Here is a 27,248-nt window from a genome sequence, read left to right as displayed (position 1 = left end):
AAGGGCTAGCAGTGGAATCTCTTACGAAGATATTTGACATGAATATGATCCTAAGAGTAATTTTAGCACAGACCTCAATTGTATAGAGTGATAATAGATAGCAGTAAACAACTATGCACTATAAACCCCTACATGTCAAACAAAAGGAAATGGTGATAGGATAGCTTTAAAAAGGAGCACAAGAAAAAATATCTAACTAGTGAGGTTGTGGGATCCTCCACCTAGGATTCTCCTCCAGATGGTTCTAAAATTGAGAAGCTTTTGGTTTTTTGGTGGGGGATGGACAGAGTATGAATAAAGATTATTCATAGTACTTGAATGACACAACTAATGGCTCTTCCTTCACTCTAGGATTTTGAAGCATATTTTGTTGAGGGAAGGAAAGAAAAGAATCATAGTCCTTCTGTAAGGAGAATCCATTATCTTGACCCATGCAATGACCCTGATTCCAAAAGAACGACCAAACTTTTACCAAGTGAGAAGGCTGCTGGGGGTTATTCCAGAAATGAGGTTTCAATAAAGCCAGGGAAAAATACAATAATTTAGCAGATATGCAAAATAATTTCCAACACACATTGTTTGTATCAGTCAACCTTTATGAATGCTAACATACCCAGTGCTTTTATTATTCCTTATTACTAGGTGTAACAAAAAAATACTTAGAATACCATAAGTTTGAAATTTTAAGAGGGGCAAGTGCCTTAGAAAAATGTAACTATTTCAGAATTTTAGAACAGCAAAGGGGTCCTACTGATAATCTAGTTAAAGTCCTCCCCCAACTTTCTATCTATTAAGGCAACTGAGGCCCTCACTCACAGACTAAATGACTCACAAGGTCAAAACTCTTCCCTCCTGCCTCTGTATATATCACATATTTGGGCTGAGCTCCTGAAAGCCCTCATTTCTTTTAGCTAGAAACAAACTCTGTATATCTATTATCTACACTAATCTTTTAAAACTATATAATACAAAAGCAATTATGTTAATCCTTGATTCAAAATGCCATACCAACAAACTTGTGATATATTGCAACCATTTTATTAATATGAAGCAATGAGATAAATCCTTTAACAGGAGTACTGATTCACTATCATGATTGTGTATCGATACCTTGATGCAGTATCATACTTGCTTTAGTCAATTTACGTGTGAATTACTTTCACTTCCACATGTATAAAACATATATTTCATTGTTTGAAAGAACAGCACACAGCCATGCACCTCCTCTTTCTGGTTTAAATGCACATAAATACACTCACATACACTGGATTTTTCATGGCTCAAGGACTTCATAATACATGAACAACTTTTCAGTATGCTATTTCTGCTCTGTCATTTTTTTTTTTTTTAACTGAAGGGGGTTGGGAAAGCAATACTGTGGTACAAAGACCTTTTTAAGGTCTCTTCCGGAAAAAATGTTTGAGAATACAGTTAATAGTCCTATAATGACTGTAATCAAGATCATCCTACAAGGACATGAAGGTTGATCCACTCTCCTGGAGAGTTTCTGATCTTATTAAGAATATTATGACAGGGGGAAAAATAGTATCAGCATATTCTGGCAGAAGACTCTCCTAGAGAGATATTTTGAACATATTTCAATCCCAGAATGACTATAATGAAGATGACATGACAGTTGAAATCATTTTGCTGAAGAAGTTCATGTCTAAAGACACAATGTAATTAAATGCTGTTATAATTTTTTATGTTTTGTGAAAATATTAGAGGCCATGGAAGCAGAAAAATGTAGCACTATAACAAAGAATAAGGAAGCACTTGTAAAGAATAAACACTTAACACATAAAAATTTTAAATGGTATCTAATAAATTTTCATGTCAAATCTTTTAACTAAACATATAAAAATTTTAAATGGCAACAAGTAAATCTTCAGGTCAGATCATTTAACAAAATCCACGAATAGATTATAAAAGTTGAACAATCATAAATGTCTTATGTATAAAGTTTTAAGGGGAAGTTTAAATTTCTACATTATTCTGTTTAATCAAATATTTGAGGAGTTTTAAGTACTGCTGAGGAGCAGCTGATACATTTCTAAAATAATTCAGTTATGAAAATATCACAATTAAGGTTTGGCATAGTAGCATTCAGCAATCCTCAATCATCCACAAATGTTAACCGTCCAGGCCCTTCATTCTTCATCCATCTTCTGTATCTCTTCCATCTGGGGTCATTTGCCAATTTTTTCTTTAGTTCTTCCTCTTGTTCTTGTTTATAAACCTGTAAGTATAAATAACACTAAATTACTTTACCATCCAAAGGGAAACATTTGTCATTACCTTTATGCATATTTACATTTTTCAAATATACGTTTTTCAAATTACATTTTAGGTAAAAGTTTCCTATGAATGTACTGGTTTGTCTTCTGTAGACCATGCATCTAAAAATACCAAGCAGTTAAGCACCTTAACACTTGGTGTTAAATTAAAAAAAAAAAAAAACTTGTACAAGAACTTAGTAATTTTTGTCAGTGATTTCTGTAACCTGAGAATACATTCTTTTCCTCATTGACATCATCCATCAGCTGAGTTTAAAGGGTTTAAACATTTCCTCTCTAAAACTAATGTCTAATCTTAAAGAATCACACTATTTCTTTAATATGGTACTTTGAAAATTTAACTGATGACTTTCAGTATTTGTTGATCCTAACCAAGGAATAAAATGACCTTTATATATACAACTGTCTCCAAATTTAAAGATAATTACTGGTTTTTCAAAATATTTTATTAAGGTTCCCAAAGAGGGTTAAACAAACCATGCAGGTTAAGGACAAAGAAAATCTTCATTTCTATAACTTTTTGTGGATGTCAGTTGAAACTAAATGGACAAATTTTCATAACCAGTTGCATCAAATTTTAGAAAGAAATGACTTTACTTCCAAATTTTAGGAAGTAATGACTAAGATCACCTCATATAATAACATGATAATTCAGCCCAGGATAGTACTCCATGAAAGATACAGTTTTGTGAACTGGACTGCTTACCCTACTTAAGAGAAAACTTTTCAAGTACTTTAGGAGCAAAATAGTTTGTTACCTTCCATTTTTATGTTATTTACAAGCAGGCTAACTATATCTACTTGCCAAAACATTCTGGCAATTCATAGTAAGTTACTTAAATATAATTCAGACTGGAACTCTACTTTCAGTAAAATATATTTAGTATACCACATATAAAAAGGAATGTCTACGAAACTAAAAACACAAATATATTCAGATTTCTTAGGAAGATTTTACTGTGCTGTGTTCTTTTTGTTTTGTTTTTTAAATAAACTCTACCCTGATGTGAGGCTTGAACTCAGGACCGCAAGATCAAGAGTCACATGCTCTACTGACTGAGTCAGCCAGGTGCCCCATCACTGTGCTTTATTCTTATCTTTAATACATTAGCCAATTAATTTTACCCAAAACCTAAAATAGTATCATTATGATGAGATAAATAGTTCCTCTAAGACTTTAGCTAAGCACGTGATCACCTCAAGGTAACTGGTGTAGCTGACAATTACAGAATATAACATTTATTAAACTGCCCAAAGTTTAGAGGCATTTTTAAAAAAATAAAAGTAACTTTTCATATATAAGTTAGTTATACAGAAGATTCTCTGCTCTATTTTGAAATGAAATTATTTCAATAAAATTTCCATGTCTTATTCCTTCCCTGTTTTGTTTTTTAATCCCTGTAGCTAAGTTTACATGACTGAAAGAAAATTTGGGGAAGAACAAATTTTAATTAGAGCAATTAACGGAAAGTTGTTGTGACATCCTTGCAAACATACATATTATCCCACTGCAGTTTAACATAACAAATTAGACCATTCTTAAGATTTTCAGCATGAGTCAGTTAAAGTATTTGAAGTTCATCTTTTAAGACAAATTACAGGTTAAAAACCCACTGTCCCACTACCAAACACAGTCACACTTTCAATAAAAATAAGATCTTTATTCATTATTTAAATCTTGGATTTCAGAAACTGGAGTGCATTTCTGTGATCCCTTCCCCTACACCAAATTTTAACTTCATGAGTAAGAGGACACAAAAATCCCAGCAAATAATTACTCACCTCATAATTCTCCTTTATCCAGAGCTCTCGTTTAAGAAAAGTTTCTTTCTGATGATCTTCTAGACTATCAAACTGAGATTTTGACATCTTCATGGATTTTCGTATGATATATAGTCTTTCTTCTTCCCCATATTCTTTGCCTTTGATGTTAAAATTATAGATCCATCGACAATACCAAACTACATATGAGCACACGTGAAAAGGTGCTAAGAGAATTTGAAACAGGAGAAGATCACATATCTGGGGTTTCTGATAGCCTCCCTTTATATCTATTTTACTTTTTATAATGTTTTTTATGATATTCTCCTCCTCGTCACGAATTTCCTCTTTGGACTTTTTGTTTCTGCCCTTCTCTTTGGCTTTTTTGAGTAGCCCCTGCTGCTTGGCAATCTCCATGGCTTGGATACGGTATTTGGGCACTGTGGCTAGGTAGCTGATTGCCTTGTCGTAGCTGTTCCACCAGCTGAAAAACTGAAATATTTAACAAAGAAAAATGGATCATTTTACTACCAAAATGTACCTTGGTGAACACCATCCCCCCCACCCAAAGCAATTCTGATTAAAAATAGGGACCTCAAGGGGTGCCTGGCTGGCTTAGTCAGTAGAGCATGCAACTCTTGATCTTGGGGTCATGAATTTAAGCCCCATATTCAGCGCAGAGCTTACTTAATTAAAAAAAATAGGGACCTCAATCATCTTTCTCTGTAAGTAAAAGATAAAATTGAATAATGCTCACATGTACATGGGACCTGAGGCTGGATAAATCAGGTAAGCCCTAAGCTAGGCCAAAAAGCCATTAATTCAGACAGGAGATACCCAAGATTAGGGGATAAATCAATAGAATCACACCACACCTGTGATTTCACATCTACCATTTGGCTTTCCCTAGATCACTATTAAGAAATCTCTCTTTTTTTTAAGACTGTGAGACTGTGACCTACATTCTGGGGGGAGCAGTTACATGGCAAAACTAGCCAGTGACGAACCTGTTTAAAAAAAAGAAAAATCACAGGATATAGACTCAGGCAACTATATTCATTCCCATCTCTTCCCTAAACCATCTCGATCTATCACAGTAATGCTCATCATATTCTGAAGTAAAGGATTCTAATATGTTTGAACTCTTATCTGACTGGAAAACACGTAACTTATTTCATAAATATACACAAAGGGTTTTGTTAATTGTCAGAAAAAGTCCTATTCATATTTCCACACATTTAATTTGCTGTTTTACTGAATGAATATTGCAGTTACACCAATAATATCTTGAAATATTATAGCAGCACTCTATTAGGACTAGGGGAAAAAAATGTTACCAGGGTATTACGTTATCTAAAACAGAAAGGTAAAATTATCCCTGCTTTCCCCTTTGAAAGGAAAATATTTCTGCAAAAGCAGATACATTTAAAATCCACAACCTTAGTTTTCAATAGTAATTCTTTTTGTCATATAAAGTAAATCTCATTTCTGGGAATTAAACTAGAGAAGCATTTTTCAGACTAGCAAATTGATTCATTCTAGTCACCTGACATGTTCTTTCCCTCTAAAAGAAGACAAGATACCTGTGGTTAGTTTAAGAATAATAGTAGGAAAAACTCATTTCAAGCTGAAGTTAAATTTGTGTGACATTTAAAACATGAAAGATTACTACTCTTTTAATCTATTTCAGTAGTTTTCAATCAAAGCAAAACTGCCCTTAGCAGACAGTGGAAATGCGTGGGACATTTTTGGTCGTTAACAGTGATGGCCAGCACTCCTGGCTGGCATTTGGTGGATAGGTGCCAAGACTTGTCAGGTCATATTAAGAAGTTCAGGTTTTCACAGATTTAATGGGAAATCATTGAAAAGTCCTACAAAAGTAATATTATCAGGTTAGGAGGGAAATACTCTAAAGGGAACAATGAGAAAAAGATGTTGTTGGGTTTTCTTATTATATAATGACATTTATCATCAATTTCTTGGATTTGCAACTGACAAAGATTCCAATGTTAATCAATTGGTTGAATAAATGAATATTTTTCTACTCTAAAAAAATTAGTCTCAAGTACAGGTTAAATTTTATAAAAAGGTACTTCTAATTCAGTTTTAATGACCAGCACTAGGCAACGTGCACATGTAGACACACTCCTCCATCAATACACACCTGAAACACTGAAATAGCACATACACTGACCAAAATCACAACTCTAACATCCACTTTAGGGGCTAAGCGCCTGCTGTAGTAGTGGTAGTAATGGCTATAGTACTCTTCTGGGTGATCCAGCATGTAGTCATAATCTTTTCGTGTTTCTTCATCCTGTAAAATAACAAGATACCCAATTTCATAGGATATTTCAGAAAATGGCTGTAGTTTATAATCTGTTAAGTCAAACAGAATTTTATAACCATATAAGATTAATCTGAACAAAAGAAGTGAAACTATCAAAACCAAAAAATTCCCTACCACTCTTCAAAAGCACACATAATTTGTTTCTAGAACTTTAATATTAGGTATAAGCATAATAAAAGTAATCTCCCCAAATTCTTAAGTATTGTTAGTCCTCCTGGAAAAAAGAAAAACATTTTAATAACAATTAACTATGCCGTTTTAGCCAGTGTTGTGGTGGTAATAAGGATGTTGTGTTCTTGTAACTTCAGAACATGTTGCTACCTTCTCTCAGTAACTGTTGATAGGAACAAATGTTTATCCCTATAACAGATATTCACAATCATTTTCCAGGCTTGTGTAGAAAGCTGTCTGTTGAAGGCAATGATTAAGACAATAAAAAGGAGACAAAGCCAGTCTGTGCCTATAAAACTGAATTATGCTCATCTCAAAGAAACCCTGACGCAGTAATGTTGAAAGTTTAACTCTGTGACTTCAAGTGATATTTTTAGCCTCTCTGAGCCTCACTCTTCCTCATTTGTAAAACAGAGATAACATCTGCTCTACTAATTTTAGTGTTTTGAATATCAAATGATATTATACAAAAACATGTTACAAATATGTTGTCCCATATTGTCCCAGCCCAGTTCATAAATAAGTTAACATATACATCTTTCTTAATCATACAAACATGTTGAAAAAAATCAGAGCATTCTGAAATGCTGCTCTGAATGTTCACAAATAAAACATTTCTTAAAACCTTTAATTTTAATCAATTTCAAATAGGGATAAATGCCAATCTCTTACTGAGCTACATACGTTGAAGAACTATTACACTGGGTTATGATTTGCTTTTTTTTTTTTATCACACAGTAAACCTATTTTGTCTTTTTTTTTTTTTTTTTTTTTTTTTAAGTAAACTCTACCCCCATGTGCGGCTTGAACTCACAACCCAGAGATCAAGAGTTGCATGCTCTACCAACTGAGCCAGCCAGGCACCCCCATTTTGTCTTATGTCCAAAAAACGTTAAAGAGTAAAACCACAACAAATTCTTTACTTTCTATAAGGGAGTACAATACAAATCATTATGAAAATTAAAAAAAAAAAACTTTTTTAACTAGAGGATGTCTTTCTAGGATGAATTATTCAACACTCATAAAGTTGCAAATACTTAACTAAAGGCATTTCAAAATCTACACCTAGTGCTTTCCTACCAAAGACAGAGGCTCTCAGGTCTATTCAGGACCTCCTGATCCTCCAACATGCAGTTTCTTAGATTTAAAATAAGTTTGCTAATGACAAAATCTCCTCTGTACCCATTAAAATCATATATTTTCTATTAAGAATTCTGAATTTGTGGAGTGCCTGGGTGGTGCAGTCAGTTAAGCATCTGACTCTTGGTTTCGGCTCAGGTCATGATCTCAGGGTCCTGAAATCGAGCCCCACATCAGGCTCTGCACTCAGCATGTAGTCTGCTTGTCCCTCTCCTTCTGCTCCTTTCCCTGTGCGCACACACTTTCTTTCTCTCATAAATAAATAAATGAATGAATAAATAATCTTTTTTTTTTTTGAATAAATAATCTTTTAAAAAAATAATTCTGGGGGTGCCTGGGTGGCTCAGTCACTTAAGCGTCTGCCTTCGACTCAGGTCATGATCCCAGAGTCCTCGGATTGAGCCCCACGTCAGGCTCCCTGGTCAGTGGGGACCTGCTTCTCCCTCCGCCCCTCCCCCCTCTTGTGCTCTCTCTCCCACTCTCTCTCTCACTCTCAAATAAATAAAATCTTAAATTAAAAAAAAATTTTTTTTAATAAATTTTTTTTAATTCTGAATCTGAATGACAATTCTCTTAGGTTCAGTACATTCAAAATATTTTTTTAAAGGTTTTATTTATTTATTTTAGAGAGACAGAGAGAGAGAGAGCATAAGCAGGGGGAGCAGCAGGCAGAGGGAGAGGGAGAAGCAGGCTCCCTGCCAAGCAGGGAGCCCGATGCCGGGCTCGATCCCAGGACCCTGAGATCATGACCTGAGCCGAAGGCAGATGCTTAACCAACTGAGCCACCCAGGCGCCCCCATTCAAAATATTTTTTACCTCTGGCTAGAATTTGAAACTAGATAAACTAGTATCTAGTAGAATTAAATGTAAATATATTTAAAGTCTATTCCACAGCACTATTTAGAGGGCCAGTATGAGAACTGTCTGTTATATAAGGAGGGCTGAACTCAGGCTGTTAATCATTTTCAAATTCACACCTTGAATGTTCCTTTCTGTGAAAAAAGATTTTCTGTGTCAACTGCCACATACCTCAATTGTCAATCTATTATTCTTCCTATAAGCCATTATCATACTTTGGAGCTTCTAACCTAAAGAGGGTAAAACTTTATAGGACATACAGAAACTTTATAGGTCACAGATAGCTCTGAAGACGATAGCCTACAACTCTTGATGTATCTCATTTTGAGTACTTCAAGACATCTTTTAAGAATTTTTGATTCTCCCTCCAGTTTTTGTTTTTTGGACTAATTTTATAGAAGTGTTCTGCTTTTGGCCTGAGATCTTTGACTTTCAATTTAGCCTCCCAATCTTGGCAGATGCCTTTTGAAATGTATTTCTTCAAATACGATTCTTCTCCTTGCTCCGACTAGATTACATGTAGTTTTGAAACTAACTGCCACACTGAGATCAGATTCTGACAGATCTCCAGCATCATTACCTATACAGAGCCCTTTGCCCAGCCTGACTGTACTCCTCCTGGTTAAAGTATACAGCAAGATCTTTGAGTGTCATTGAAATGTACTATTCGAATGTCATGGGTCCAATAACTATCCTTCCTTATCTTAGTGAAGGTCACAATCCATAGAATGCAGATATCCCTATTCAAACATTTCACCCAGATCATCCACCAGGGTCACCATCTTCTCACTGGTCCCTAAATGTGTGACTTACTTCATTGAGTCTTGAGCTCCTTTAATAGGATAGTCAACTAATGCTCCAGCAACCAGCCACTCCAAAATCTGTACCTTGTGTCTGACCTCTCTACTGCAACCAGGGCCCTCTAATAAGTCCTCAAATTAATTCCTGCAGAATGTTTCAGGATCAAGTCTGACTTCTCTTAAAATGGTTTTCTTTTCCTTGAGGTCACCATAAATTTATGACCCTGTTTTTAAAGACAAGAAAGGTTGGCCACCTCCTTGTTACAGCATTTAATCAGCCAGAATCTTTACTCTTGGGTTTATAGCTTTCTCTCCAGAATGAAGAAAATTATTTTAGGTTGAGACATGAATACACTTTGGAAGGTGTTCAAGGTTGGCACAGATTGGAGAGTGAGTTCTCAATAGTCTAAATCAAAATCCTACTCTCCAGTAACCTACAAAGTTTAGAATCAACCTAGTAAGAACACAAGGATATGAGGACTAGTAGCAAAAAAGGAAAGACAAGAGACTGGGACCCAATTGAGAGCTACAGGTACATACTTATTTTAAAACCATTATACTTATTTTTTCTTCTACCCATCTTGGAACTCAGGTAGTCCCACAATTTTTTTTCATCTTCAATGCTTCCCCATGGCTAATAAGTAAGTTAAAATTTCCTTAGCATGCAACAAGACCTCCATAACTAGTCCACTCTCACCTAGCAACATCTCATCACTTGCACCCCTTCTGCCCCATAGCGAACATCAGATAGTAATTTCTGCAATTTGGTGTGTTCTTCCAGTACAGCACACTCTTTCATACCTATGTCTTTAAACATATAATTCTCTCTACCTCAAATGCCCATCCCTTTCTTCCAACCTCATGAGCTTCCATTAATCCTTTAGGACACAAACATTACTGCTTCAGATTTAGACCACTCTTATTACACATGTGACCTATTTATTATAGCACTTATCACATTGCAAATATCAGTTTTTTCTTTTCCTTGAATGAGAACTTCTGGAAGATAGGTAGGGTGACTGACACATTAATCTCTGTATATCCAAGGCCTACCACAGTGCCTGGCATTCAGTAAATGTCAATTTAAAAATGAGTACAATTTTGTAAAGGCTCTCCCTCACTATAAACATCCCTTGAGCAATACAGGTCTCTCTCTCACCAGGACTGCTGGATGGGTGATTATTTCACAAAAACTTTGGCTTAGCAGAAATGACTGCTTGATTTCACAGCTTATGAAGACATGCTACTGTGGCTAAAACGGCTTAAACCTTAAAACAGTTTAATGTCTTACCTTTCAATAAGGTAGTACTTTTTCTTTCAGCAATTTTGTGGATCTTAAGGTCCCAGGGTCAGGAGATTCCAACTTCTTTCCAAAACCAAAACCTTTATACTTGTTTCTTCCTCCTCTCTGTCCTGAGCCTTGACAAGCAGGGCAATAAGCTCCTTGTTTCTAATGTCTACAGGAAAAAATGGTGCTTCTGCTGGTGTCCACTCCACTCCCAATCCTCTTGGGCACATGCAGGAGGACTGGAACATAACCACCAATATCTAGATCAAAAGTGAACAAGAGGAAACCCACAAACAAAGAAAGCACTGAATCCTTCCTTCTCTTATGAAAATGATCATTCTCCCCCCTCCCCAGAGGCAAAAATATATTACATTCTTGCCCTTGAAAGAAATAATGAATTGTTTGATCTCAATATACATAATTGCAATAATTTGATATTGCAGCCACGTTTACATTAAAGATTTTCAGTTACACAGATAGGAGAAACCATTTTAGGATGTTAAAGGCCAGGAATCAATAATATATGAAAATGTAATAATATTTTGTTCACTTTTTTTCTTTTTTAAAATTCTTTAAATTCAATTTAGTTAGCATATACTGTATTATTAGTTTCAGGGTAGAATTTAGTGATCCATCAGTTGCATATAACACCCAGTGCTCATTACATCAAGTGCCCTCCTTAATGCCCATCACCCACTTACCCCTTACCCCCACCCACCTCTCCTCTAGCAACCCTCAGTTTGTTTCCTATCGTTAAGAATCTCTTATAATTTGCCTCCCTCTTTGTTTTTATCTTATTTTCCCTTCCCTATGTTCATGTTTTGTTTCTTAAATTCCACATATAAGTGAAATCATACAGTATTTGTCTTTCTCTGACTGACTTATTTTGCTTAGCATAATACCCTCTAGTTCTATCCACGTCGTTGCAAATGGCAAGATTTCATTCTTTTTGATGGCTGAGTAATATTCCAGTGGATATATATACATCTTCTTTATGCAGTCATCAGGATATTTGGGCTCTTTCCATAATTTGGCTTGTTTGGGCTCTTTCCATAATTTGGCTATTGTTGATAATGCTGCTATAAACATTGGGGCGCCTGTGCCCCTTTGAATCACTATGTTTGTATCCTTTGGATAGATACCTAGTAGTGTAATCACTAAGTCATAGGGTAGCTCTATTTTTAACTTGTCACAGAACCTCCATGCTGTTTTCCAGAGTCACTGCACCAGTCTGCATTCCCACCAGCAGTGTAAGAGGGTTCCCCTTTCTCCGCATCCTTGCCAACATCTGTTGTTTCCTGAGTTGTTGTGGAAGGTGGTACCTCATTGTGGTTTTGATTTGTATTTCCCTGATGCCAAGTGATGTTGAGTATTTTTTCATGTGTCTATTGGTCATTTGTATGTGTTCTTTGGAGAAATGTCTGTTCATGTCTTCTGCCCATTTCTTGACTGGATTTTTTATTCTTTGGGTATTGAGTTTGGTAAGTTCTTTATAGATTTAGGATATTGGCCCTTTATCTGATAAGACATTTGCAAGTGTCTTCTCCCATTCCATAGGTTGACTATTTCCTTTGCTGTGCAAAAGCTTTTTATCTTGATGAAGTCCCAGTAGTTCATTTTTTGCTTTTGTTTCTCTTGCCTTTGGAGATTTGTCTAGTAAGAAGTTGCCATGGCCAAGGTCAAAGAGGTTGCTGCCTGCATTCTCCTCTAGGATTTTGATGGATTACTGTCTCATATTTAGGTCTTTCATCCATTTCGAGTTTATTTTTCTGTATGGTGTAAGAAAATGGTCCAGTTTCATTCTTTTGCATGTGGCTGTCCAATTTTCCCAGCACCATTTGTTGAAGAAACTTTTTTCCATTGGATATTCTTTCCTGCTTTGTTGAAAATTAGTTGACCATAGAGTTGAGGGTCCATTTCTGGGTTCTCTATTCTGTTCTACTGATCTATGTGTCTGTTTTTGTGTCAGTACCATACTGTCTTGATGATTATAGCTTTGTAATACAGCTTGAAGTCCGGAATGTGATGCCACCAGCTTTAGTTTTCTTTTTCAACATTCCTTTGGCTATTCGGAGTCTTTTTTGGTTCCATACAAATTTAGGATTATTTGTTCCAGCTCTGTGAAAAAAGTTGGTGGTATTTTGATAGGGATTGCATTGAATGTATAGATTGCTCTAGGTAGCATAGACATTTTAACAATATTTGTTCTTCCAATCCATGAGCATGGAACATTTTTCCATTTCTTTGTGTCTTCCTCAATTTCTTTCATGAGTGTTCTCTAGTTTTCTGAGTACAGATCCTTTGCCCCTTTGGTTAGGTTTATTCCTAGGTATCTTATGGTTTTTGGTGCAATTGTAAATGGGATCGATTCCTTGATCTGTCTTTCTTCTGTCTCATTGTTAGTGTATAGAAATGCAACCCGATTTCTGTGCACTGATTTTATATCCTGCCACTTTGCTGAATTCCTGTATGAGTTCTAGCAATTTTGGGGTGGAGTCTTTTGGGTTTTCCACATAGAGTATCATGTCATCTGGGAAAAGTGAGAGTTTGACTTCTTTGCTGATTCGGATGCCTTCTATTTCTTTTTGTTGCCTGATTGCTGAGACTAGGACTTCTAGTACTATGTTGGACAACAGTAGTGATAGTGGACATCCCTGACATGTTCCTGACCTTAAGGGAAAAGCTCTGTTTTTCCCCACTGAGAATGATATTCGCTGTGGGCTTTTTGTAGATAGCTTTTATGATATTGAGGTATGTTCCCTCTAACCCTACACTGTAAAGTTTTAATCAAGAAAGGATGCTATACTTTGTCAAATGCTCTTTCTACATCTATTGAGAGGATCATATGGTTCTTGTTCTTTCTTTTATTAATGTAGTGTATCACATTGATTGATTTGCAGATGTTGAACCACCCTTGGAGCCCAGGAATAAATCCCACTTGGTCATGATGAATCATACTTTTAATGTACTGTTGGATCCTAATGGCTAGTATCTTGGTGAGAATTTTTGCATCCATGTTCCTCAGGGATATTGGTCTGTAATTCTCCTTTTTGGTGGGGTCTTTGTCTAGTTTGGGGATCAAGGTAATACTGGCCTCACAGAAAGAGTTTAGAAGTTTTCCTTCCATGTCTATTTTTTGAAACAGCTTCAGAAGAATAGGTTATTATTTCTTCTTTAAATGTTTGGTAGAGGGGCGCCTGGGTGGCTCAGTCGTTAAGCGTCTGCCTTCGGCTCAGGTCGTGATCCCAGGGTCCTGGGATCGAGCCCCACATCAGGCTCCCTGCTCCACGAGGAAGCCTGCTTCTCCCTCTCCTACTCCCCCTGCTTGTGTTCCCTCTCTCGCTATGTCTCTCTCTGTCAAATAAATAAAATCTTTAAAAAAAAAAAAAATGTTTGGTAGAATTCCCCTGAGAAGCCATCTGGCTCTGAACTCTTGTTTGTTGGGAGATTTTTTATTATTGCTTCAATTTTCTTGGTGGTTATGGTTCTGTTCAGGTTTTCTATTTCTGTTTCAGTTTTGGTGGTTTATATGTTTCTAGGAAAGCAATCATTTCTTCCAGATCACCGAATTTGTTGGCATATAGTTGCTCATATACATGTTCTTATAATTGTTTGTATTTCTTTGGTGTTGGTTGTGATCTCTCCTCCTTTCTTTTTTCTTTTTTATTAAGTCTGGCTACTGGTTTATCAATCTTATTCTTTCAGAGAACCAGCTCCTAGTTTCATTGGTCTGTTCTACAGGTTTTGATTTCTATATCATTGATTTCTGCTCTAATTTTTATTATTTCTCTTCTGCTAGATTTAGGCTTTATTTGCTGGTTGTTGTTTTTTTGGTTTTTTTTTTTTGGTTTTTTTTTTTAAGATTTTAGAGAGAAAGAGTACGCATGTAAGTAGGAGAAGGGGCAGAGGAAGAGGGAGAGAAGCAGACTCCCTGCTGAGTGGTAACCCTGATGCTGTGCTTGATCCCAGGACTCTGGGATCACAACCTGAGCTGAAATCAAGAGTCAGTTGCTTAACTGACTTAGCCACCCAGGCACCCTATTTGCTGTTCTTTTTCTAGCTCCTTTAGGTGTAAGGTTAGGTTGTGTATTTGAGACTTTTCTTGTTTCTTGAGAAAGGCCTGTGTTGCTATATACTGCCCTCTTAGGACCACCTTTGCTGCATCCCAAAGGTTCTGAACTGTTGTGTTTTCACTTTCATTTGCTTCCATGTATTTTTTAAAATTCTTCTTTAATTTCCTGGTTGACACATTCACTCCTTTTTTTTTTCTTTAAGATTTTATTTATTTATTTGAGAGACAGAGATAGAGCATGAGCGGGGAGCAGAGGGAGAAGCAGGCTCCCTGTAGGGAGCCTGATAAGGGCTCGATCCCAGGACCTCAGGATCATGACCTGAGCTGAAGGCAGACGCTTAACCAACTGAGCCATGCAGGCACCACCCCCCCCCGCCATTCATTCTTTAGTAGGATGCTCTTTAACCTCCATGTATTTGTGGTCCTTCCAAATTTTTTCTTGTGCTTGACTTCAAGTTTTAAAGCATGGTGGTCTGAAAATATGCATGGTATAATCTTAATCTTTTTGTACTGGTTGAGACCTGATTTGTGGCCCAGTATGTGATCTATTCTGGAAAATGTTCCATGTGCACTCAAGAAGAATGTGTATTCTGTTGCTTTAGGATGAAATGCTCTGAATATATCTGTTAAATACATCTGGTCATTCAAAACTCTTGTTTCCTTGTTGATCTTCTGCTTAATTGATCTGTCAGTTGCTGTGAGTGGTGTATTAAAGTCCCCTATTATTACTGTATTATCAATGAGTTTCTTTAATTTTGTTATTAATTGGTTTATATATTTGGCTGCTCCCAAGTAGGGGCATAAATATGTACAACTGTTAATTTCTTGTTGGATAGATCCTTTTATTATGATATAGTGCCCTTATTCATCTCTCATTATAGTCTTTGGTTTAAAATCTAGTTTGTCTGACATAAGGATGGCTACTCCAGCTTTCTTTTGATGTCCACTGGCATGATAAATGGTTCTCTACCCCTTCACTTTCACTCTGGAGGTCTTTGGTTTAAATTGAGTCTCTTGTAAACAGCATCTTTTTTTTTTTTTATCCATTCTGATACCCTATGTCTTTTGATTGGAGCATTTAGTCCATTTACATTATTGAAAGATATGAATTTAGTACCGTTGTATTACCTGTAAAGTCATTTTCCTGTAGATTGTCTCTGTTCCTTTCTAATCTTTGTTACTTTGGGGCTCTCTCTTCACTCAAAGGATCCCCTTTAATATTTCTTGCAGGGCTGGTTTACTATTCACAAATTCCTTTAGTTTTTGTTTGTCCTGGAAGCTCTTTAACTCTCCTTCTAATCTGAATGTCAGCCTTACAGGATAAAGTATTCTTAGCTGCATATTTTTCCCATTTAGCACATTGAGTATATCATGCCAGTCCTTTCTGGCCTGCCAGGTCTCTGTGGACAGGTCTGTTGCCAGCCTTGTTTCTACCCTTGCAGATTAAGGACCTCTTGCCCCAAGCTACTTTCAGAATTTTCTCTTTATCTTTGAAATTTGCAATGTTCACTATTATATGTTGAGGTGCTGACCTATTTTTATTGATTGGGGGGGGGGGTTCCTCTGTGCCTCCTGGACTTAAATGCCTGTTTCCTTCCCCAGGTTAGGGAAGTTCTCAGCTATAATTTGTTCAAATAAACCTTCTGCCCCTCTCTCCCACTCTTCATCTTCTGAGAACCCTATTATCTGGATATTATTTCACTTTATGGAATCTCTGGGTTCTCTAAGTCTCCCTGCATGATCCAGTAGTTTTCTTTCTTCTTTTCAGCTTATTTTCCATCATTTTATCTTCTATATCACTGACTCTTTCTTCTGCCTCATTCATCCTTGTTTTTATAGACTCCATTTGGGACTGCATCTTGGTAATAGCATTTTTAATTTCAGCCTGACTAGATTTTAGTTCTTTTATTTCTACAGTAAGGGATTCTCTAGTGTCTTCTATGCTTTTTTCAAGCCCACTAATATCTTCATAATCATTGTTTTAAATTTTAGTTCAGATATCTTACTTTTATTCATATTGATTAAAGCCCTGGCAGTGAATACTACCTCCTGTTCTTTGTTTTGGGGTCAATTTCTCAGTCTCATCATTTTGTCCAGAAAAGAATAGAAGAAAGAAAGAGAAAAACAACAATAACAACAACAGGAAAAAACACAAAACAAATCAGAAAAAAAAAAAAAACAAAAAAACAAGAAACAAACAAACAAAAACCACAAAACACTAGATCCTGAGTGTGTTTTGGTCTGCTTGTTAAAGGAAACTAGATCCCAAAATAAGAAAGAAAATTTATATATATATATATGTATACACATATATATATATATATATACAAAAATAAAATAAAATACAATGAAAAGAATAATATATATAACATATATATAAAAATAAAAATTGAAAAAATAAGAAAATAACTGAAAAAATAATACTGAAAGACTAAAGAATAAAAAACCCCCACAAATGCTATATACTGTTTTCCTCAAGAGCGTAAGCTCTGTAGCCGTCTATGATCAGTAAATTTGGTGCGAGCCGGTTGTTCCTGCTCGCCTTCTGGGGGAGGGGCCTGTTGCACTGATTCTCAAGTGCCCTCACCCTAATGGAAATGTGCCTCCCTTGCCAGGGGGCTGCGCTCAGTGTAAGCCACTCTGGGTTCCACCATGTGGCACTGTTTTGCTCCGTGGCTTACAGCACCGACGGATGGGAAGAAAATGGCTGCGCCCTGCTCTCTAGTCCTGGAGCTGAAAGTTCACACCAGTGAGCCCTCACAGAAAAGCAGTCAGTCACTTTTGTCTCCCTGGTTTCTGTCTGAACTCTGTTCACCTGGCCTGTGGCCAAGCATTTTTATCCCAGGCACGCAACTGAGTTTCAAAACTCCAAATTTTATAGTTTCCTGCCGAATAGACCTGTGCTGTTCCTCTCACCACGCTTCTGCCTTTTGCTTGACACCTGCCAGAAGAGCAGTCACACAACCGTGCAGCAGTTCCCGGGTTTATGGCAACCCAGAGCAGAAAGCCAGCACCTAAACCGGCTGTTTTCAGCTGGGTTCCCCACTCTTGTACCTGAGAAATCTGCCACACTCAGGCACCCCCATTCTTCTTGTGACCCTGGGGATCCTGATACCACGGTGTCCCACCTGGGATTCTGCCCTGCTTTGCCACCTGAGCACCTTTAAGCCAGGGACTACCACACTATAGCAGACTTCTGAAAGTTCCGATTTTGTGTTCCACTGCTTATAATACTTTGCAGTAGCCTTCTTAAGCAAGCTCCCTTCCCTCCATCGTATCCTCTGATATATCACCCCAGATTCAAGTTTCCCCACTTCCTACCTTGGAAAAAGTGATTGCTTTTCTATTTGTAGAATTGCAGCATTTCTTTTCTCAGATTTCCAATTGATTTCGCAGGTGTTCAGAATGATTTGATAACTATCTAGCTGTATTTGAGGCACCAAACTTAGGGTTCCCTACTCCTCCACTATCTTAATTCCCTCTATTTTGTTCATTCTTAAAAATATATATTAATCCCATTGGGGCGCCTGAGTGGCACAGTCAGTTGAGCAGCCAGCTCTTGATTTTGGCTCAGGTCATGATCTCGGGATCATGGGACTTGTCCCCCTGTCGGGCTCCACACTCAGCGTGGAGTCTGCTTGAGACTCTTTCTCACTCTCCCTCTCTCAAAAAAAAAAAAAAAATAAAATATAAATATATATAATATGTGTGTGTGTGTGTGTGTATATATATATATTATGTGTGTGTGTATATATATACATATATATATATATAAACCCCATTTTAAAAGAAATACACATATACAAATGATCCTTTAAAAAAAAAATAACATCTGTTTCCCTAAATTTTTTTCCAGGCCATTACATCCTATTAAAGAGAAATAAAATTAACTGCTATCAGTTTTATTTCTCTTCTTGTTCCCTGCCCCTAGTCACTAGTGCATATGAGAATATGTCTTCCCTTCTGTCTACATGTGGCCTCAACAACTTCCTTGATTTGCAGTATCACCTAATTACTAGTGACACTCAGATCTGCTTTTCCTGTGTCCTATTTTCAAATATCTCCTAAGTATTTCCTAAATGTAACATAAATATCTCAAAGTAAACATGCTCAAAACCCAAATCTGTCCCTCCATGTTTCAGTTAATAGTAGAGTATCATCATCTACTTGGTTACTTGAGCTTTTAGAAACCTTAGTTATTTCCAATTCAGCAAATAATTATGCAGAGCATTAAGCCTTGTGCTGGACTCAACGGAGGATAAAAAGAAAAGATAATATCCTGGTCTCAAAAACTCTCCCATCTAGAAGAATCTAGCAAGCAAGAAAAATGCAATTTGATGTGCTAGGCAAGAAAGGACTGACTAACTCTGCCTGAGATCACTGGTAATGGGATCCACAGCAGAGAAGAAATGAGTACTGGATCTTGAAAAGCAAGTACGATGTAGTAAAACTTGTTTCAGACAAAGGTTAACAGCAAGTGTTAAGGTACAGAAGCATCAGTGAATAGGATGGATTCATTGAAGCTTGAGCACTAGGGTAATTTAGGAAGAAAGGTGTAGTAAATGTGGCTAGGAAGACTGATTTGGGTAAGAACTGTAGAGGGACCTTATATGCCATGCTAAAGTGCTAGAGTGTTAATTGTCCGTGCTATTCAAAAATGAAATGTTTTAAAGCATGAGAACAATAGCACTGAGTAGGTGTGTTTATTTTTGAAAGTTAACTCTGACAATATTGTAAAGAATAGAATGAGGGAGGAGCGCCTGGGTGGCTTAGTCGTTAAGCAGCTGCCTTCGGCTCAGGTCATGATTCCCGAGCCCTGCATCGGGCTCCCTGCTCCGCGGGAGGTCTGCTTCTCCCTCTCCCACTCCCCCTGCTTGTGTTCCCTCTCTCGCTGTGTCTCCCTCTGTCAAATAAATAAATAAAATCTTTAAAAAAAAAAAAAAAGAATAGAATGAGGGAGAAAGAGATTTTAGAGACTAAAAAGTAGAATAAATAAGATTTAATGATCAAGGGAGTTTAAGAACCAATCATGTTGAGGATTAACAGTGAAGTTTCTAATTATAGTTACTGTGTGGACCATGTTACTCTGTGCCCCAAAGCACATGTATATAATCTCTTAAGATTCTCATGAGAGGGGTGCCTGGGTGGCACAGTCAGGTAAGTGTCCAACTCTTGGTTTCGGCTCAGGTCATGATCTCAGGGTGGTGAGATCAGCCCCACGTCACGCTCTGTGCTCAGCGCGGAGGCTGCTTCTCTCCTCTGTTATGCTTTTTTTTTTAAATTTTTTTTATTTTTTAAAGATTTTATTTATTTATTTGACAAAGAGAGACACAGGGAGAGAGGGAACACAAGCAGGGGGAGTGGGAGAGGGAGAAGCAGGCTTCCCACCCAGCAGAGAGCCCGATGTGGGGCTCAATCCCAGGATCCTGGGATCATGACCTGAGCCAAAGGTAGACACTTAACAACTGAGCCACCCAGGCACCCCACTCCTCTGTTATGCTTTAACAAACATAACAAGATTGATTTCCGAAATGTTTAATTTTGGGTAACTACTACAAATGAGACACAACTGAAAATATGAACCTAGAGACCACACAGATTTTAGAATTGTCACAGATGTGGTTGAGTTTCATCAGGAAGAGCTTAGAAAACAAAAAGAAAAGAGTACCCAAGGGACAGAACTCTAAGGAAAAGCAATGTTTAAGGTGTAGGCAGAAGAAGATTATAAAGACTGAAAAGACATGACTAGAAAGATAGGAGAAACAGGAGAGAATAACACTGAGGGAGTCAAGGGAGAGCAGCTTAAAGAGCTACATGATCAACAATATCAAATGCCACAGATAGTGCCAGGAGGGAGAAATGAAGAGCAGCATTCAAATCTGACACTTAGAACACCATTGTTCGCGTTAAGAACAATTCCATTACGTGTGCTGATGCACGTCAGTCTACAACAGCTTGAAAGAAAAGGAGATGAAGTGAAGATAGCCAACAGTAAAAAAAGAAGATAAATGTGACCTTAGCTTTAAAAGAAGCAAAATTAAGCAAAAGGAATGTGAAATACATCAACTAAGAGGTTTTCAAGTTACCAAAGAGGGAATTGAGATTCCAGAAAATGGTGGAAATGAATTCAGACAAGAACCTTCCAGCCTTCCCCAACCCATTCTCAATATTGTTCCCAGAGTTTTCTTTCTGAAAGAAACATCAGATTGTGTTATTTCTCCACTTTAAAACCTCTGGTCACTATTCAATACATAAAGTTCAAATTCCTGAACACAGATTAAAGGGTTGTTCATCACCCGATCCAAACTGTGTTCCAGTCTCCTGAAACATTCTCCCCACCATGCACCTGACAGGCTTCTAACCTAGAAGCAGTAGATCCTCTAATATCTGTGAAAAATGCAGTAACGGTCTTTGTGCTGTGAATATCTCAAAATGTTCTTTTATCTATGATAAATCCACACAGGCTAAATTAAAATCTCAAGCGCTCAGTTTCTGGCCAGAATTATATCAACTCAGTAGTTTTTATGTTAATCAGAAGCTCTGACTGGTTATTGGTGACATCATGTGTCATCACAGAACTAAAATTGAACATATTTGGTGTACAGTCAACCTTTGCCCTAAGTAGGGAATAACAGCTGAAATTATGGTATCAGTAAAAAATAAAGAGCACTTATGGGTTCATAGCAGAAATAGCAGGTGTGGTAAAGTACCACACCTTTCTTCTAGGCCCATGGGAGAAATCACTATCAAACATCTTATCTTTCCCACTAAACCCAGACAAGTCCTCAAAACCTTGGCAAGTGTTTCAGGGAGTCATGACCAATCAGAGTTGACATGTGAAATGAAAACTATCTGCCATCAAGCTTACTTAATTTCGCTGTTTATCAGCATCACAACTGTAATAGAAATTTACATGTTTTTTATTATTTTTATGGATACCCAATTATTATGATGACTGATTAATCTGGATAGATGCTGAAAAAGAAAAACAATAATACTAAGAAGTGCAGTTAATTGTTTTTCCCCAAAACAAAGAGTCCTTGGGAGAAATATAACAAAAATGATCACTGGTGGAGAAAACACTATAATACCTCACGAAACTACATCTCGTTCCTGGACAAGTCTTGCACATTCATGACTCCATGTTTTTGTTGATCAAGTTTTCCCTCTACCAGAAATGTCCCTTCACTGTCAACCTTTGGTGACTGTTATAGATCCAGACCAAAGAGTACATTCTTCTTCAATCCCCAAAGAAGAAATAATTGTACCCTCTCAGTGCTGTAATATAATCTACACATATCTTTATTATATAACTTAAATAAATAATAACCGAACAATAAGTACCTGTCTTCTTGGTATGGTAAAAGCTTACAGGCAAGAACTGTGCCTCTTCATTGGTTTCCTCCCCCAACGCCCACCTCAGTACAGGTTACAGAAAGGATTGAGTAGAATAAACTAGGAAAGAACAATGAACAGTAACATAAAAGGGCAGGGCATTCAGAATCCCCCCTTATGCCAAATTCTTCGTAAGTGCTAAAGCCCTGCTACATCAATCAGGCTGATAAAAAGAAAGTGAAGTGTTGTGTGACTTCCCTGCCAAGACAAGGCTAGAATAGTAAAAGGCTCTCACTACCTATTACCTTATCAGATAACCTTCATGCCAGTAGTACTGCCAAGACCTTTTCTGTTCTTCTTTTGTGATTTTTGCAAAATACTGTCAAAGTCTATTTTCCCATGTTCTAAGTGCATTCTTTCCACCTGTTCCATCATCTGTTTATTTCTAGGCCATCCTTATTTCATCTACTTCATCCAACTCAGTCTATATTCAAAAAGGATTAATGTTCTCACTTTAAAAAACAGAATTTCTCCTTAAAAACAGAAGTGCAATTTTTCTCTCGTGGGAATTTTTCATTCATAGTCATCCAATCTACTTTATCTGTACCACTTTTTAAAACTACATTTAGGGTAAAATGCCAAAGCAGGCTTCACATAACAATGTCAAAATGTCAGAAATCCACTGAATCTATCTCCAGATACCAGTTTTTCATTTAACAAACATTCATTATCTGATGTGCCAGACACTGGGCTAGGTGCCATGGATATACAAACAAAAAGGCAAGGAGATGGTTTAGTGGAGAGGGGAGGGCTACTCAGTATTTACAGTTCAGTGTGATAAGTGCTATATCCACATAAAAAGATCCAATGTTGACACAGCAAGTAGAGTCCATTTACTTGACTGCCAAAGTCCATGAATTCCCTGAATCCCAGTAGTCAAATACACTAAATACTATTTCATTGTCTTGACTTTGCTTATATTATGAAACAAAAATAAAGCAGTGTGTGAAATCATAATGGTTTGAAGTCCTGCTGAGAACTGCAATTTTAAGTTATTTGAAACTATGAACTAAGCACGACCTGATGAAAGCATCTGACCAGTGCCTTTACCTTCCATTATTACCCATCCTTCTTTTTCTGGTTTTCCTCAATCTCTCTATGCACAGGTAGAATCTGTGTTGCTAAAAGAACAATGATCAGGTGTGATAATATCTTCTTCTCTTTCCAGCTGTATTTATATCATGTTAGTGTACTTACTTTTTAACAACCACCATAAAAAAAAAAACCCTCTCTCTCAAAGAGGCATGTATTTGACCAATACAACCTCAGAGTCATAAATCCACTATATTTCTCGAATATAAATTCCCATTTTGGTGATGTACATATTATCAACATTCAGAGATCCTTGGTTATTAGGAGTTTTGATGAGTACCACTATAAGGTTATAATGAAGATATAATATAGCTTCTTATATAACATACATTAAAAATATTAAGAGACTTGAACAAACTAATAAGAGAAATTAAAAGGTTATCAAAAAATTATGGGGGGAGGGGGTGCCAGGCTGGTGCAGGTGGTTGAGCCTCATACTCTTCGGCTCAGGTTGTGATCTCAGGGTGGCGAGATTGAGCCCCTCGTTGGGCTATGCGCTTAGTGTCCAGTCTGCTTGAGATTCTCGCTCTCTCCCTCTCCTTTTGCCCCTCCCCCATCACTCGTGTGCATGCGCGCGTGATCTCACTCTCTAAAATAAATAAATAAATCTTTTAAAAAATTACGGGGGGAGAAAAAAAAGACTCCTAGCTCCAGTGAATTTACAACTAAATTATTTCAGATTTCAAGAAAGGAACAATTTCTGTTAGATACACTGTTCCAGAAATGGAATATACCTGTGTATTTTACAAAACAAACGTAAAATCAGCTTCTTCTTCCATATGCCAGCAATAATTGCATGTGGCTGTGAAGGATGACATAGTCTTCCTGAGTCCCTCCCTCCTTTTTTGCTGGCTCTGTAAATAAGTACACCTTTCACAGGGTTTACTATTATTCTTTATGGAGAAAGATATAGCATATAACAAAAATAGCAAACAGAAATGAAGTGGTCCCAGGTAGGCATCTGCTACCTCCATGAGATGATTTGTGGAATTCTATATAGGCTTCTGTATCTCCTCTTTATTCCAGAGCCATTGGAACTCATCAGCTTCTCCCACTATAATATCTGACTGGCCACATGGACCTCTTGCCCTCATTCTAGCCTGCAGATATAATTCGAGTAAAGTAGTGGTTAAAACCTCATTGCTTCAAGGGGATAATTTGGAAGGCTGAGGCTGTCCAAACTGGATGACTCCAGTTCATTAGATCTCTGCATTACCCAGATATGATACTCTCTGGCAGCTTACTCACAGTTTTCCATTATAACAGAAATAAAATCTGACCATCCTGTTTGTTTTTAATAATTTCCACATACAGCAAATCAAAGTCCTTTTCCTTATTTCAGGAGAGAGCATCTGCAATGAAGTCTGAAAAAGAAAGTTTCTGGAGATGTTCCACTTAGAAGTCCATTCCTATAATTTTAAAAGAGCTCTCATGGAGCTCAGTTAGGTCTGGTTTTCAAGGGCCCAAACCATCCCCAGACATCCCTTTCCTCTGACAGTAACACTGAATGAGGCTGAGGAAACTACAGCACATTCTCTCACTCCCTCATCCATCGGTATAACTCCAATTTTTGTTTCCTACTTGGGAGACATTTGTAGTACCGCAAACCTCTTGTTGGAATCAAGATTAAAAGTGTTACTTTCTCCAGACATACCAGTTTTTAACAGCCCAAAAGTGGACAAATTATTTTATCAAGCTTTTATTCGCTAACAAATCAGCACTAAATTTTAGGGGCAGAAACTTTTAGAGTCAACCATTACAGATTCATCAAATCAGCCTCCAAATTTGTCTCTTCAAGAAAATGGCAAGAATAGTCTTGCGCTTCCTCCCAGCAAGAATTTCTCTACTGTCTCTCTTTCTTCGTTCATGTCTTACTAACATGTTCACCCTCTCATGCCAAACCTACCCATCTCCAACCCCAACAGAAGGCAGCAATTGCCAGTGTTTCTGCTGCCCTCTCTTCTGGAAGTTCTCCATCCTCCCAGTGCTTCCTTATGTGTCACCAGAGCCTTCTGGCTGCTTGTCTGGAGCACTATCTTTCTTCACTGCAGAAAAACAAAGATTGGGACTTTAGATGCTGGGTTGCCCTGGATGGAGAAGTTCTTTCCCATTTTTCTGAAGTCTTTCCTCAATCACTCTATATCCTAAATAATAAGCAACTAACCCTCTGGTGTCTGCACTTTCCCCAGCCCCCACCCACTCTTCAGCCAACTGCCAGTAAGAATTACAGTCTCACCAATGCTAGGGAGAATACAGTGGACTTGTCATATTCGTTAATAGGACTGCATATTATATATACTGCTCTGGAAAGCATGAACGAAGAGCCTTTAGCTCCTTGATTCAGTATTTTCAGTTCTGGAAAGCTATTCTGAACAAATAATCCATGGTTAAATTATGGCATACCCACTCAAAGTAGTCATTAAAAACATTACATAGCAACATGGAAAACTTCGCCTCCAAAGGGGGGGGGGGAAGGCCATAAAGAAACACCTTACAACTACAACTGCTGTTACATTAGCATGATGGGGCCCTTGAAGCAGTAACACTTCCATCAAATATGATTTATACTTTGTGATTCCTTACGTGGTTTGATTTTTTGCAGTAGCAGAAGAAAACAGGAACAGGAACAGGCTAAATCTCCCCGTCCCCAAAGGACTCGATAAAACCTTTGTCAAATGACTACATCCATATTCACAAAATTTTTCCTGACAGAACTTCTGAGTCTTGAACCCCAAGTCATTAAGCATGCATGTATTTGCAGGTCCTGTATAGGGGATTTCTCACATTTATTCAATTCTCATTGAGGACTGAACCCTGTGAGGAGGTATCATGGCTTTAATTTTGCATATGAAGAAACAGCTACTGTGACATATTAAGTCACTATCCAAGGTCATACTGGGGTGTAGGAGCCAAGAGTCAAATATCCGGTCTTCTGACTGGCTTGTTCATTGTTCTTCTTAGTGTTTTTCTAAGTCCTTAAACCCAAGCTAAATGTCAAATTTATTTCTATTTTTTTAAAGATTTTATTTATTTAGAGAGAGAGAGAGCAGGGTGAGGGCAGAGGGAGAGAGAGAATCCCAAGTAGACTCCCCACTGAGAAAGAGCCGGATCTCACGACCCTGAGATCAGGCATGACCCGAGCCAAAATCAAGAGTCCAACGCTCAACCCACTGAGCCACCCAGACACCCCTAAATGTCACATTTAATACCATCCCCAGAAATCTAGTTTTTGTCATGTCAAATTGGCGCCATCACAGTCATTCAATATTGGAGACCTTTCCTGTGTTCTATCACAGATCTTGGTAATAATAATCACCCTGCTTTCCAAGTGTGAGCTGCACGTTTTTAAAGTGCTTTCTCTAAATTGTAAGATGCCCAAAGCTTTGCATAACAAAAACTGTCACAAGAAGGAGAGGGCTAGCTGTCCTCCAAGACCCGAGAGGGTTCCCATCTTTGTCAATGAGCCGCGTGCGGGTTCTTTCGCAAGGCCACGTAGGAAATCACGAACATCCTAGGGGTCGTGACGGTGGCCGCGCTCGGAGCCGGGGTCACCGAGAACCCTCTCCGCCGGCCAGGAGTCCTGCTGCCCATCCGCGTCCCCAGACCTCACCTTAAGAGTCTCGTAGGCGGTCGCCACTAGCAGGAAGGCCTCTTCGGCGCTCTGCGGCGTCCGTCCGGGGCCCTCGTCGCCAGGCTCAGGCCGGTAGCGGTCGGGGTGGTAGCGCCGGGCCAGCTGGCGGTAGGCCCGCGCGATCTCCGCCTTGCCCGCCGTGCGACTCACGCCCAGCACCTCGTAGCAGTCGCGCGTGCCGCAGTAGAGCCCCTCCACCAGGGCCGCCGCGGACCGCGCTAGCAGCAGCGCCAGCAGCAGGGGCGGCAGCAGCACCAACCAGCACCGGCCGGCAACGCCGGCTCCCCAGCGCCGAGCGAGCGGCGCAGCCATCCCGGCCTCGGCCGCTGCTCCACCACCCCGGCCACTCTCCCGCACTCCGCCGTGAGCGGGGCTCGGCCTCCGGGACCTAGC

General features: G+C 38.2%; 1 protein-coding gene across 1 annotated transcript; it reads right to left on the bottom strand.

Annotated features, from left to right (window-relative positions):
* Positions 1-1,016: 1,016 nt before the first annotated feature.
* Positions 1,017-27,248, bottom strand: LOC116641073 (dnaJ homolog subfamily C member 25). Its single transcript, XM_032418491.1, has 4 exons — positions 26,835-27,248; positions 6,223-6,375; positions 4,080-4,550; positions 1,017-2,239 (listed from the first exon to the last, which is right to left on the bottom strand). Exons 1-4 carry the CDS (start codon positions 27,165-27,167, stop codon positions 2,117-2,119), a joined length of 1,080 nt encoding a protein of 359 aa, XP_032274382.1. The 5' UTR covers positions 27,168-27,248; the 3' UTR covers positions 1,017-2,116.

The sequence above is a fragment of the Phoca vitulina genome, unplaced genomic scaffold (genome assembly GCF_004348235.1).
Source record: "Phoca vitulina isolate PV1807 unplaced genomic scaffold, GSC_HSeal_1.0 scaffold21, whole genome shotgun sequence".
Lineage (NCBI taxonomy): Eukaryota > Metazoa > Chordata > Mammalia > Carnivora > Phocidae > Phoca > Phoca vitulina.
Note: the sequence above shows the minus strand (reverse complement) of the source record. Positions and strands in the feature narration are given on the sequence as shown.